Consider the following 16,235-nt stretch of genomic DNA (forward strand, 5'->3'; position numbering starts at 1 on the left):
AATCACATTTGTCAGTAAAGATACATGTTCCTACTCACTGAGCTGAGATTACACAATTAAAACACTTCTTTACACATGAGCTGATAGCATGGTGCATAACAGAACACGTAATTTCTGTGTTACAGAACTTGCTGGAATTTCCCAGCACATGAACAGAAAGTCAGTACAGTGTCCCTTGTGCTAGAGGACGAAGATCTGGCTCTTAGCCAGAGGATAAACAGTGTGTGAATCTACTCTAGGCAAAGTAAACTCTTCTAGAAAATCTGAGACCAGTAACTGATCTAATTTCAGACAGTCCACAATATTTATGGGCACTATGTGCTAGATTTCTAATTATGAAGTTGGACTGGGTTTTAACCATCCTTATTCTCTCCAGGTCAAATGGACTGGAATAAACCCATTGCCTTGCTCTGTTCAGTAAATGTAGTAAAAAGTACTATAAAATGACGGAAACCTCTGTTTTTCAAAAACTCAGTAGATACAGTGGCCCCTTAATTGAAGAGAGGGCATTTTTAAAATTGCAAGACTAAGCCTCAGTGAAAAGGACATTAATATCCTAATTTATTGCATGTTACAACCATCTTGGGGGCATGACACTCCCCTCCAATTTAACCACCTATATTATGTTTCAAAACAAACTATTGTGACTAAAATAATTTTGACTTTTTACTGTACAATTTTATGACAGAAGGGGTTCTCCATCTTGGCAAAAATCAGTCAAGACCATCTCATTGACTTGCGAGTAATGATAGTAGATGCACATATTGAAAAGACTCCTGCAACAACTTTCTTTGAATCAGTTGTACAGAAGCCTATTTTAAAGACATTTTTAAAGTGTCCTCTAATCTGCTGTAGTCCTACAAAGTCTTCTTCATGCAGGCCCATATTCTGAAGTAAAAGAGAGACTTCCATCATATAATTATCCCTCAGATTTTGTCATTTTTTATTACTAAAGAGAAAACTACAGTATATAAATGTCAAATTGACTTCTGAAAATTCACAATATATCAGACTATAGAGTAAATCAGTCTTCATCTTTTACACTTGGGAGGAGAATGAAATTATTAGAGAGCACTGTGAGTTAAATGCTCTGTTCATTCTGAGGAAGAAAATGCAGTTATGCTGTGAAAACACAAAGGAAGGCAAGTAGCTGGTACTCGCTAATTGTGAAAACATTTTGAAAAAAAAATTACCAGGAATGAAACCATGTGCCTTTCAGGACAATGGGAAATAGCTTCAAATTGAAAGAGGGTAGCTTTACATTAGATATTAGGATGAAATTCTTGATTTGTGAGAGTGATGAGGCGCTGCAACAGGTTGCCCAGAGAAGCTGGGGATGCCCCATCCCTGGAAATGTTCAAGGTCAGGTTGGATGGGACTTTGAACAACCTGGTCTAGTGGAAGGTGCTCCTGCCCACAACAGGGGAGCTGGAAGTAGATGATTATTCAGGTCACTTCCAACCTTACAATTCTGTAAATATACATGCAGAGCAGCTCAAGGGGTCAGCAGTTTCAATGGTGACTTGCACAAAGGTACCATTCTTTCTGTGCCTTGTTTTATATAGGTTCTTAAAGCCCTGTTCCTACAGAAGTTATGTTGCCAGGCACTCTGCAATGGGACAGAGAGGTCAGAAATAAAAGACAAAAAGATATGCCAGGCAGGCAGCAATATAATGGAAGCACATAAAGAAACTGCTGGTCATGCATAAACAGAAGCAAAACAATCATGTCCACAGAAGAGGATGAACAGGATGTTGTGGGTGTCCTGAAGTAAGGAAAAACAAGAAGAGGGACATGCAAGGAAGCAAAGAGGATGAAGTTACAGTTTTTATTGTAACTCTCTTATTTTTCTCTTTAGAGTGTCTCGAAGTCACTAGAGTAGTCATGTGGGTCTTTGAATACCCTGAAGTTAAAATTTATGAAAAAAAAGCCAACTTCAAATAACTTCCATAATTAAGATTGCAAACTTTGCAATTCTAAACATGTGGCCTTAGGGATGCATTAGACATTTAAATGAAAGCTAGCTTGTACCAGTCCAAAGATTTGGACAACAGAGTGAATTTCATCTGCAGAAGCAGGATGCCATACTGGATATTATCATCTGTAATCCATATGGATTACTTTGTATTATGTGCCTTCTCAACACCTAAGAAAGATGCAACAGGACTTTCAGGACTGAACAGTAGCAAGTCAAGTGACTAAAACACTTTCCCCTTTTACCCTCATACTTGTTAAAAAACAGACAGTGGACTATGGGCAAGAAAACATGGTGGAAAACCAACTGTAACCACAGCACAAATACTGTAAATTATCTGCAATAAATTCTCATCTTTACAGAAATACCAAAACAGTTACAAAGATATAAATATTTAACTACATTAATCCAAGTTTGGAACTCCTCAATTTCCAGATATAAATGGAGGATGAATTACATTAAAGCTATTGAGCTGAAATTATTCCTAGATGTGAACAGTTGGTGTATTTTTAATCATGCAGTTGTTAAACCAGCATGTATTAATACTATTTGAGGTATATTTTTGATAGAAAAGACAAAAATCATAGAAGACTTGTTTTAGGCCATAACGGTGGCTATTGAGATCGCAAACCAAGTGAATGCAAATTATATAGAAGGATAAAAACAAATCTGAAACTAAAGCTCTTAATTTCAAAAAGAGGAAATTTTAAACGAGGGGGAATAAAACCATATGCACATAAAAATAGTAGAGAAATCAAATTTAAGTTAAATGTGCAAAGCCCAAAACTCATATCTCAAGTTAGCTCTTCAGCAAATTGCTGAGAATATATAAGTATAAGTGAGCTTAAAAGAGGTGTTTCATACCAAGTACTTTAATATAACATTCCAAAGTTGTCTTCACTTCAACAAGTTACTCCAGAGCCTGTTTCTCTTCTTGTTCTCATCTCCACTGCACAAATGCAGCTCCTGTACATGGTACTGAGTCCTTCTGTTCAAGATTAGCTATATGCCATATTCATTTTAGGTGTTTCACAAACACAATATATTCTGTAGGAACTCATGAACATCTAAAGATAATAGATTTAAAATATAATAATTTAAATCAGTTTGCATTTGATTATATCTTTATAATAGAATGGACATGGGTTACATTCTGGAGAAAGAAAAGAGAAAGGAAGCCTGCTGGACATTTAACTAAAAGGCTATATACTGGGATAAAAGTGTAATACATTCATATTAATATTATAGTATATCTCTGAAGGTATTTTAATCATTTTCTCCCTAGAAATGTACTTAGTTAAATCTGTATCACTTTAGTTTACCTTCACTTTGTGATAATATTTTTCTTAAAAATTACAAACTACTGATTTTTAGGAACACAGTATCTATTGCCTCAGATTTTAAAAATGAATTTCAGTTATGATTTTAAATGTTTAAGGGTCTCTGGTAAGTTTGTGATCTTTAAAAATATTAAGCCAATCAATTTGAATATGTCAGAAAAAATAAAACTTAAAGCCCTGATCTGTTTCATTTTAACTACAGGAAATTAGAAAAAATAGCTAATTAGTCTACATAAGTATTTATACTCTGTTTATATACAAAAACTATATAAATAAAGTCAAAGAAAACCTTCCACTAATACATCAACTGTCCATAATTCCATGGGGTTTAAGTTTCTTTGGCAGATGTCTTAACATCTGTAAGAGTAGCTGTTTCCTCATCTAACAGATGAGAAATTAATATAAGTTAGTCATGCCTGATTAAACCAGCTTAATATTTTTGTAAACAAAGGAACACAAAAAAGGTCCAAAAGGTAAAACTACAATATACAGACTTACCCCAAATAATCTCTGAGAAATACCACCTTGGAAATTGAAGCAAAAAATCGCAAAAAAATCTCAGCTGAAAACCAACTGAGATTCTTTCCATGCTAAGTATTGTCAACAGATATTATTGTATACTTTTAAATACCACAACATTACATAAACTTTAGAAGGATGCAAATGATTAATACGATAGAAAGTCTGAAACAACAAAATCCCATTAATAACAAAAAAACTTGAGGGAGTGGGTTGGGAAACTTTCCTTGCACATTATTCTAGCAAGCTGGAAACACTATGTTCTGAGAGTACACAGAGAAATTATAATTAATGTTATATAAAAACCTTGTGCAGGAACAGCCCAAATACTATTGGCTGAATTCTGCACCGTTATAAGGGCAGTAAGAGGCACAAATGTAACAGGTAAGAGGATCAAGCTGTAACATAAAACCACTGGCTTCCACTAGAGCTGGCAACCCAAGATCCTGAGTTCCAGAATTTGCCTCTTTTCACATGCCATTTTGATAGCTTCTCTGTCAAGCCACACACTTCCTACTGAAGTACTGATAAATGGAAATAAACTCTTTATAGTATTTCACAAATAATTGCTCTAGCACAGAATGAAAAGAAAAACGTTAATTCTGTACTGCACAAATAGATTATTATATATGGAATATTTTAAAGATAACTCTGTTAAAGCTTGTTATAGACTACCTCTATTTTGCCAAAAGAAATAGGTTGTCTATAAAAAGTTTTCTGAGGTTTTGGCACTGCTTTATCATTTTCTGTTATTTTTTTCCCTATGCTGTATAGTAGGATCAATTACAGCAGTTCTTATGAAAAAACCCCACAACAAATATAAAATAAAAACCGCATTACCCTGAGGATGGACTAAGCAAACACAAACCCTTCTATCACCTTTGGGATAACAGTCCCAACTGAATGTCCTAGATTAAATTATTCTGATATTCTGAAATGTGTTGGTTTGAGGGCTCCCAAAGGGCAGAAGCAACATACATCAAAAAATAAGACACACATCTGTCTCTCAGCTAAGAAAAAACCTTCTCTTTCTGTCCTTCCCTCTATATTTATGCATGAGGTTCTTTTAATACTTGGCAAACTGGGTATCACTCTCAAGATAATCTATTAAAGCTGTCTTTTAACCTAGACTATGTTAGGTTGGGAAAAATAAATTTCCACTCTAATTTGTGGGAGGGCAACAAAGTACCAGAATTTAAGAGTTCCAAGCAGGAAAAGTCACTTGACATTAAGAACTTGTCCACCATTACAAATCTCTTAAAATATTTCCCAAATAGTTATTTCACTGTGAACTGCCTTGTGAACATATTAATTCTAAAGGAAAAAAATGCCTTTATATAACTTAGTGTGGTACAAATGTAGTATATTCATATATTTATAGGAGAGAAATCTCTTTCCAAAAAAGACTCTTCACATACAAGCTCATATATGAATAAGTTACACAGCAATAACTGTTTTATTTATGATACAAGGATACCTTTTGCTTGAATTGATGAATACTACCAAATAGGCTATGACACATCTAGAAAATAAAAAAAAACTGAAATCACACTCAAAACTTCACAATTCTGACCACATATTTTGTTTTAGCCTGATTTCTGATTTCACTGCTGGTGCCTTATGGCTTCCATGGCTGAAGCGTGTATGAGCAGTTTTCTGCAGAAAACTAGTAAGAATAGTAGAAAACCAGTAGGCAAATCAATACCTACTTCCCATACTAATTTCTTGAAGTAAAATAACATGAAGACATGACTATGACAGCCCCTGTGAAGAAAGTAATCTTGAGAATTAAATTATATTAATGAACAGCAATTCTAAACACATTTTATGGGTGTTAAGGAGACAGCTGCTGCATCTGAAATCTGACATTTAATGAATTTTCAATAAAAATTATAATCTGATCTAAAAATTATAATCTATTATGAAATTAGAAATTATATTTTAATTAATTGCAGAAAATGTTTTAAAGTTTTAAAGCAAGCAAGCAAGACCTAAAATTTACTGTTTGTTTTCACCTTCCTCTGTGTTTTTGACCATGTGAAAGAAATGTGCACTGGAAATCTGTACTGATAGATGTATTGGCACAAAAACATGCAAAGTCATATCCTGTGGCCAAAAAAATGTAGGCAGAGGAAGTACTCTATTAATAGACTGAATGACTGTTTTCTTCCATCTTATAATACAGAGTTAAAGTATGATTTTTTCAGAGAGACATGTTTGTGAGCACTTTAAACTCCATGTTTTAGATGTAAAATGGAGATGAACTTCCCCATCTTCATGAGCTGTTTTAAGACTGAAAGAAAAATTAAGTTCCAAACTTCTGTTCATGCAGGCAATTTTTTTTTGTCAGTGAATCCTTTCACTGACTCACATCTCACCATGTAATTCAAAAACACATTTCTCGTTATTTTATATCTCAACAGTACTCTGACACTACTTCTTTTCATTGTTTCCCACCAACACTGAACTTCTCTCCTTTCTATTCATCTGCATGCCTTCTTCCTTGTCTTTCACATGTTCCAGTATTCCTCCATATTTCAGTTCCTGTTGAAAATAATCTTTGTATTTCTTCCACTGGAATTTTTAGTTGACTAACACATACGCTGACTTTAAAACTCAGAAGTATGTGATTTTCTTCTGTGTAGACCTGACAAATCATCACTTCACTAATCCTTTCTTTATGCTGCACAATTCAAGACCTTCTGTTTCTGTATTTTTCACATGACTCTAAACTTTCAATATTTTTTGTCTTCAAATCCCTTCATGGAAAGCTATGCTTTAAACAAACAGCTCCTGCACAGAGGTGCACTCCAAACACTGCACTGAAAAAGCAATTACACACAATTGTGCAATTATGTTATGGAAGTTTTGATTCTGTATCATTTTTTTTCCAAAGCATTGGTTCTTCCCTTTGGAAATTAGTATGTCAGACTTAAAAACGCAAAAAGAAAATACAGAAAACACTACATCAACAACAGACTCTTTTTCCTCTTGACATTTCTTGGAACAAGAAAAAATGACCAGGCAGTATTAACTTGAACCTACTGTATTTTCACAAGACTAGAAAATGTAAATGGGTCTTCTGTTTGTTTCTTAGTTTCAGAATTAGAATAAAACAGGCTGAAAAAAATTACTATGACATGACAGTGTTATCCAATGGATTATAATAGGATTTTGTTTAATTACATAAGTTACTCTCTCTTACTTTTGTACCACAATTCTGACACAGTCTAGAGTTCAACTGCGGTAATGTGTTTTAAACATAAAGCTGTCATTACTAATTTCAGGTCTCTCTCTTCACAGAAAATAATCAAGTATATATTAAAAAATAGCATAATTAAAATAACACCTAACTACAAAGAACATAAAATAAGACTACTAACCCACAGCGTGAACTCTTCCTCCATGCTTCTTTGAAATCTTGTTTGCTTTAACTATGTGTAGAGCATTTTCTTTGAACTGCAGTTCACAAAGTCTTTCAAGAAGAACTGTCATTTCTTCAGTGACGGTATCCAGGTAAGTTTCATTAATAAACTTTAATGACGAAGATGGACCAATTGTTCCACTTAATATATGCAAATCCTCTTTTATCATTGTGCACAATCTGGGTATGGAACTTTGGTAACCATGAACCACCTTATCAAAATTTGTTTCACCACAACTAGACAAAATACAGTTTTGTAGAAGATCACTAACCAGTTTATTCTGCATATTTTGATACCTCATTAAGACTTCTGATTTGGGATAAAGAAACAAAAGCTGCTGTACACACCGAGTTTTAAACTCCATTTGTTGTTGAGAAGCATTAGTGTTTGTTTCTTCTTGACTTTGCAGTCTATTTACTAAAAATTGTCGAAGATGCAATCTCACATCGTCCCAAAGAGATTTCACATCCACAGCTGAATCATCCTGAATTGTATGAAGCGAAGATGTTAACTCAAAAGACGTCCCACTTGCAGTACAGGGAAATGAGACACCACACTGACTAGACAGATCCAGAAGGAAGTGAAGTACCATTTCTTCTTGATTCTTCTCATTCTTCAACAAGCTTTGCTAACAAAGGTAAATCAGACAGTACTTTAGAAATTTTTTTTTAATTACGGTTCATTAAATGAACAGCTTCATATTAGACTAAAACCAGTTTCCTATACTAATTATCTTAACAGCAAGTAAGATATGTCAGCAACAGAAATCATGAAATCTGTGGAAAACAGGATTTATACATGAATTAATTTTCTTGTCTACCTCTGCCAATAACTCACACTCATCTTCTCATCTTTCTTATATCCCCAACCTCTTTTCTCAATCAATTCTAGACCACAGTTCAAAGGAAACCCTTGGCGGAGTTTTTGTTGTCACAGCATCTTTTAAAGAAAGCAGTATGAAAAAATTACTTAAGATTTACACAGATAATGACTGGGTTTTTTCTCATAAAACCAAGCAAGGAATTATAAAATGATTGCCTGTTGAGCCACCTTCTATGGCTCAACAGGCAATCATCAAAAAGACCATTCTAATGATGAAAAAGTCATCCCAGGAGCCGCTTAAAGATGTAAAATTGAAAACTTGTCAAGAATTAAAGAGTCTTAGATGACACAGGACAGAGGAATAAGAAGCTGCGTAACCCATCAAACCAAGATGCAGACTGATATATTAGTGACCTCCATGTAGATCTGTGCTGTATGGGTTGGAGAAGGCAGTCAGTTAACAAAGCAAGTGAAATCACATGGCTGCTGCTCCTTCTTCATTCAAGTCTGAAGAGCTCTCTCTCAGTCCGGGGCAAGGATCTCTGACCTTAGAGCTGCTTCAGCTTCAAGAGGTCATGCAGTAAATAGCAGCTCCTCTTGCCACAGCTCAATACTACCATCACAAGAAAACTGAGTGGAATTGGTGGTATTCTTGATTTTCTTAGTTTCAGTAGGAAAGCCTTAAGTGGATGAGAATCTAGAAGCCCTCTCACTTGCTCCTTCATCTCCCATTGATTCTCTCCAACAGAGAAAAGCATTGTGGCAAGCCACCTCAGGGGAGTTCATTCCAGTCTGTCCTTTATCTGTTATAGTTCCACCCCAGCCAGCAACCAAGCCCCAGGCAGCCACTTCCTCACTCCTGTACCAGCAGGACTGAAGAGAGAACTGGAAGGGTAAAAGCCACAAAACTCATCAGTTGAGAGACAGACAGATTAACAAGCAAAGCAAAACAAGGAATTAATTCACTGCTTACAATGGCAGGCAGGTGTTCAGCCATTATCAGGACAGCATCACTCATCACCAGGTCATCACTTCAGACATACCTGTTTTCTTTCTTCCCCGTACATTATATATGGAGCCTGATGCCACATGGTCTGGAATATCTCTTTGGTCAGTTTGGATCACCTGTCCTGGCTGTGTGTCCTCCCACCCTCCCATGCACTGCCAACTTCCTCACCAGTGTCACAGTATGAACAGCAGAAAGGCTCTCTGTAAGCCCTGCTTGGCAATAATAGAAAAACCTCTATATTGTGCTATGTGTTCAGCACAAATCCAAAACATAGCCCTGTACTAAACACTAGAAATCAACACAGTCTGCAAGTCATACTCCATCCTATAAAGCAAGTCTGGTAAAGAAACCTTTGCTACCTTCCACCTTCAGCATTGCTGATTTATTTAACTTAAAATATTTGAAGAAAATATTAGTTTTATTTCCATTCCCATTTTGAAGGGCAGGTAAATTATTCAAGTTTGAGTGTGGTATTGCATAAACATAACCATTTTGGAATGCCAAATACTAAATCTTTCCTCTGTAGCAAGATTTTATCAATAGGTAAGTATGCTTTAGAGTGACAAAAATTTTTAAATTCAGAACTCCTATTCTTTGTTCTGGATGTTTCAAACCTGTTACATACCTTAGAGGGTTTAACCTTCTTGTTGCCCTCTACTCTGACCAGAGTTTCTTGAAAAAAAACCCTCACTTTCACTACAGTACCTAACTCTGAAAACAAACTGGGAGCATGATTGCCTCTTATAAAGAAAGTCTTAAAAATAACAGACTACCTATTTTTCTTCCATTTTAGATCTTTATTTCAAAATAATTCTTATTAATTCTTCATACTTAACAAGCAGGAAAGATGTGGAAGACAGAATAATAAAGGAAATTATCAGTTGAATATCATCCTACAAAATATGTGCATGTAACAGAAATATGTGCAACTGGTTCAAATCTTAAGTCATATATATCAAAATGCATAATACTGACCCCATTGTCTTTTATTATCTGCTAAACTATTCTATAAAGTTTAGTGGCCCCAAAGAAAAATGCGTTTCAAAGTGTAAACTGAAGCCCTGATTACTAACCACTGTGTTGAAAGATTGTCTCTTGGCAAGTAGACTTCTGGACTTTAAATGTTGGGGGTTTTTATGAATCATGCTCAAATACTACATTCTGAAATGTACAAAGCAAAAGAAGCTATCAAAACAGTGCATGCACCTGATGCCTTCAATGGTGAATCCAAATGATCTTCCAAGCAAGTCCTTACTGCTGCTTTTTAAGGCAAAGCAGAAATATTTTTATATATCCAAGGACTGTTTCAAGCCCTTTGCAATTTAAACTACAGCATTAAAAATAGGAGCTTGCAGACGCTATTTTAGATGTAGGGATACTCAGAAAGAGTACCTGAAGTGAACTTTGAAGCTCTAGAAAGTGTTATCAAGAGTCTTCACACATTGCCTATATCGATATATGCTTTTTAATTTAAAAATTAACCATAAAAATATTTCAAAAGATGATGCCAGCACTATTCAAGAGAAAAAGATCCAAAATTAGTATCCAAACATTTTGGAGAAGCATAAAAAGTTCCCTTTTTAGCACAGAAAGTTAGTGATAACAATAACATGCAGAAAACCAGTTGCAGTTTACCAACCAGATTACAGCGTAATATGCACAACTATCTACCATATCAATAAACAAGTACAGTAAGATGAAGACTTGATTAAAAAAAGAATCTGCCATTATTTTATCAGGAACAGAGTTTAATGACAATGTGTTAGTGCATATATTCATCTTTTAAATATTGACTTACAAGACAGTACACAGAATGACAACATTTCACATAATTAACATGTTCAGGCCTTATGAAGAAATTCTCAGTATTTTCATAAAAATTTACAAACGTATGATAATAACAATAAACATAAATATAGCACCCCAGGCAAAGCCCAAAATGAACTTTGTACTGTTTTTCAATTGTCCCAGCAGCTTTACACAAAATTCCTAACAAAATAAATACACATAATAAATAATAACAATGAATAAGGATGTTGTCCTGAAGTAGAAAGAAGGTTCCTTTTACTGAATTACATATACTTAATTAAAAGCATGCAAGAAGAAATTATCTAATCAGTTCAATGGATAGAGATATATATTTAAGAAAGGTCTGTTCATAATAATCTCATTAATTCTGAATATTATTGAAAATAGTTGACTGCAAATGAAAGTAGCTTCTTACAGACAGACTGTAGTACAGTCAGTACTACAGATACAGACAGTACAGATACATTTTTCATCTCTAATTCCATCTACACAACAGGCTGGACTATCTAAGAAGCCATAAGCCTGGAAATAGTGATGTTAAAGTTACTGAGCTCCAAAACTGTTTTCATGATAAACTGCAGAATTGAGACGTCCAGGCTTCTCACTTTGCTGTCTGTTTAGCAGCCTGCCACAGAGCCATTCTCAAGGCTTAACTGGATACTACAGCTCACAGCAAGACTGTCATGCAGTTAGTAAGCTCCCGGGAAGCTGGAGAGCTGGAAAGCACATCTTATGTAAGATGGGGACATTTTTGTGTTTTCCAAACAAATGCCGCCACCTGGTGTTCAGGCATATGGCTTGAATAGACCTTGAAGAAGGAAGCAAGCAGGGAATGGACCCAAGTAAGTCATCAGTGCCATGCCACATTCTGAGGGAATACAATAAGGATCTAAGTGGACTAAGAGGAATAACAAAAGACTCCTGAAAGCAAGAACTTCATAGTCAGCTTTTTCTGGGATTCTCCAATTTCATCTAGATCAAGTATGACATGTGGCAGCCTCTGACATCCTTGTATGGGATGATTTTTAACAGCAACATTCATACTGATCAACTTTGCCAGAAAAGAACAAAATCACTCTTCACCACATGAACATTAAAGACTTGGCGCCTCTAAAAAGTAACTTCCTCATTTGATACAGATCAATATCCAGTGGAATCAATGGTGAAAGAGCAACAAGAGTCCTATGAGTTAAAAAAATGATTGATTTAATCAACGATTGGTTTTATCAAGCTTGTGCTCTAGCCAGAGAAAACACTTCCCTTCTCTAAATTCCCCTTCTGTACATTCCTGCTCTCTTCCATTACAGTTAATCTTAGCCTAAAGTTGTTCATGGTCTACAACCATGACACGGAAGTGACAAAGAGTAATCACTGAATACTGTTTATGTGTTTTGATTTCATATACATGTATCATATCAAATGCACACATATAATTTATATATAAACTTGAAACCATCCTTTACTGAGGGATAAACCTTTACTTATCTTGCCAATTCAATTTTCCAGACTTCCATTTCCACATGTATAACAAAATGCAAGCTTTCAATAAAAAATTTTGGATAAAAATACTCTCTAATACTCTTCAATTTCATTGAAGTGAAATTTGATTTCTGGTTGCATCTAGTCATATAACTTGGTAGAACAAAGAATGTAGCTCCCACATTTCTCACTGGGAAACACAGAATCATTTGGATTGGAAATGACTTTTTTAAAGCTTGTTTAGTACAATCCTCCTACAATGAACAGGGACATCTTCAACCAGATAAGGCTGCTCAGAGCTCAGTAGTACTTGGCCTTGAACATTTACAGGGATGGGGCATCTATCACCTACCTCTTTGGCCACACAGCAGGTAGGAAGTTTATGCTTAAATAATGCATAAAGAACAATAAAATACATTAGATGAGTTAAATTCATACCGATAAAAGTGAAGAACATGCAGTAACACTAACAGCCTCAGTATAGACAGTAACTTCCAATGTTTTTTTTACCAACGTGTTTTATAAAACAATCCAAGCAGTGCTGAACATATGGTAGCATCTGTGAAAAGATCTTGTTCCAAGTTTGTCTATTTAAGGCATGATCAAAAGGAAACATAACACCCTGCTGCAGGCATGGATTTATGAACTATCCTCATAACAGTAAAGGCTGAAATGAGAAAACGAATTGAACTCATCCACCCACCTCCCCACTTCCAATTGTATAATCAACTTTTCAACAATAAAGTTTTTAATAAACAATTTTTACCAGGGTCTTAAGGAACTCCAGCAGCTCTCCATGGTCTGTAGAAGAAGGTCTGAGAGAACTAAAATTGCAGTTATTTAGCCACTGAATGCAGTCAGTTGTGCTTTGTAGTACTTCATCAGTACATATTTCATTTACGTCCAGTTGCAGGTCCTTAAGACACTTTTCTATGCTAAAAAAAAATATCACAGGATTTTTCTACATTATTTGGAGACAAAAGTATTTTATACATGCCATATTTTAAAAAGAAAAACTACCTAAATTTAAGGTAACTCTAGTCCTTCCTATTCACAGATAAGGCTGCCCTCACAAAATAAGACCTGAATCTGCAGAATTAACAATTAACATTTAAGTACTGTTGAGCTAGAGCTAAAAAAACTTTCCTTCAGGCCAGATTGTACCATCCTCAGCCAGAGTATGTATGGCTTCACCTTCAAACAATCTTATTCATTTTAATAAAGTAGTTAATGAACAAGACATTAGCCAACCTAATATCTGGTCCTTGGTGCTTAATTAGCTAAAGCAGAGACTATAAACTGAATCAAGTACTGCATTCAAAGGTGAATGTGTAATTTTGCTCCTTTAGCAATCAGCAGTTGTTTTATAAAACATAAGATATATTAATAACTTCTTAAAGATCCACTGACATCACAGAAAATGTTGAAAAGAATTTCAGAGCCAGTTGTGCTGAGAAAGCAGATCTTTTCTTTCTTGTTTTGTCATTAGAATATTTGAAAGAAAAGAGACTTTGTTTTCAAGGAGCTGATCCACTCCTTAACATTCATCTAGAATCATAACTCTTTTTATGAAACCAGATGTGTCGGTTACGTTTCTACAGTGATTTCATTTGCAAAGATTACAAGAACAACCGAACATACAGAATTATTTTATTTCTACTTGTGTGGACACTTAAGTGAAAACAAAACAAAACAAAACAATCCAAAACAATATAACTCTATTTATTTTCCTGCAAAAACACCTTTTTGGTATTTCATTTCTACTTTTTTTTTCAAAAGCGATGCTTAATATTTCATACAGTTTCAGCTAGAAAAATAGAATTTAGATCCTGGCAAATCTGGGTTTAATAGCCCAGCCATGAATTCCAATCCTAAACTTGACAAAAGATTGGCAAGTATCTTTTTAGTTAGTGAAACCTCTTCTCAGGACTATGAAACTAAATGCCTTCTTCATACACCTTGGCTCCTGGGACACTATCAAAGACTCTTATTGGGGTGTGCTGATGTATCTCAAACATACCCAAATACATTACAGCACTGTGCATTATAAAAGACACTACTAGTGTTAAATCTCTGCCTATCTACTACTATTATGAGTGAAGTTTTACACTTATCTTTGACATATGAATCTGTGACCAAGTTAATAAACTACAAGCTTTGAATAAACTACACCCTTCTCAAGACCAGACATTTTGGTAATTGGTCCCAATACTAATAAGGGGATTAAATGGATAGATTTCAGTGCCATTTCCCTGCTCCTTACCTTCCACACAAGTATAAATCATGATAACTATGTTCATTTTAATTAATCCTTTTATCCTCCCAAAATACACATTTAATTAGGACTAAAGCTGTTTTTGATTGAATAAACATATTTTCATCCTGTTTATTTACAGCATACAGAATACTGTAGGTACACAGGGTTTCAAAAACACTGCTGCATCTTGCTAAGAATTTTGTCAACACTCAGTAATACAAGAACATGGTTAATTATAGTTACTTACTCCTTTACACGAATTATATTAATTAAATACTTAGGAATTTGGTTATCTTAAAAAAATAATCTATTATCTGAGTTTAGAAAGCAAGCGTTATAAGTTAAAAAAATTATTCTGTTAAATATTATTATAATCATTCTCATCACCTAGGCTGGTGTCAAAAACTTTATAATTTCATACCAGTGTAGGTAGAATGAGTCTTTGATTTCCTGGCTTAGAAAAGAAATTTCCTAAAGCTTCAGCAACTGCAAACAAAAATGTAATTTTGATGTGAAAAATATGTTTAATGTATTTCATTAATTTTCTTAAAAGTACAATTTTTTAAAGCCATATAAAGTGCTAGATTCCTTTTTTACCAGTAATATTTTTTAATTAAGTGCAAATGTACTTTTTTCAAGTTCAGAGCAAATTCACTCCTTCATTGAGCATACTGAGGCACTAATCCAGATGATGTCAACTGACATGATATACATACTATGGACCTGCAAATTTAATGATCCTCAATAAATTTTTTGTCCACAGATGACTCAACCTTTTTTTGGAACCTGCAGAGATTAAATATTTAAATAATATTATTAAATAATTGCGTTGAATTCTAAGCAATTGTTCTGTTGATGAAGACATAGAATATCTCCTACCGTCCTACAGTCTCACAAAATCTTGTTGCTTTATCACAACTAAAAAGTAGCACTCACTGAAGAAAAAACTGAATACGGAAATAAAAATCAACTGCTGAAGGGATCTCATGCTTAGCAATCACTTCAAGTTATGAAATATAGGCTTGGTTTCAAGCGCTGTACTGTATTTTCTGCTTAGAAGTATTAAATATAAGCTGCAAGTTTAGTTCTGTGAATTGCTAACAAGTGAAATGTTAGTAATTCTTAAACCACCAAGTCAGAAAAATAATCCAAATACTCAGTTTTGATGAGCAGTAAGTCAAAGTAACTGTGAAAGGAAAGAATGAAGACAAAAGGCCAACCTGATAAATACAACTTCACACTTGAGAATAACCCTGAGATTACCCCTGTAGCCAAAACTGGCCAGCAATGATGATCATTTTGAGAGTTCATATTCACCTGCTTCTATAAACTGCTGTAAAAATAAACTTAACATTCAAGTGTAATAGGAGTTCCATTACATAACAGTAAATGAATGAACCACTTACTACATTCAAATTTGCATATAACACAATTGCACACAGATGGCCTTTTTTTGCTGTTGTTACAGCCCCAAATAGAATTGGTACAGCACAAAACTACTGAAGGTAATTCAACAGCTAAAAACCATATCTGATTTGTCATGTCACAGAATTTTATAAAACCTATTCAGTTAGAAGGCAATAAATGAGGAGTTGAATGA

At 34.6% G+C, this 16,235-nt stretch overlaps 1 protein-coding gene across 1 annotated transcript in view; it reads right to left on the reverse strand.

The window, feature by feature from the left end:
• Positions 1-16,235, reverse strand: part of KIAA0825 (KIAA0825 ortholog) — a 233,101-nt gene that overhangs the window by 177,584 nt on the left and 39,282 nt on the right. Inside the window, exons 3-4 of the mRNA XM_071448657.1 lie at positions 13,145-13,313; positions 7,218-7,887 (exon numbers count right to left, since the gene is read on the reverse strand). Of these exons, the coding sequence (XP_071304758.1) occupies positions 7,218-7,887; positions 13,145-13,313 (839 nt within the window). The remainder of the gene's footprint in view (positions 1-7,217; positions 7,888-13,144; positions 13,314-16,235) is intronic.

The sequence above is a fragment of the Agelaius tricolor genome, unplaced genomic scaffold (assembly GCF_023055355.1).
Source record: "Agelaius tricolor isolate 1412-34295 unplaced genomic scaffold, bAgeTri1.0.p SCAF_27, whole genome shotgun sequence".
NCBI lineage: Eukaryota > Metazoa > Chordata > Aves > Passeriformes > Icteridae > Agelaius > Agelaius tricolor.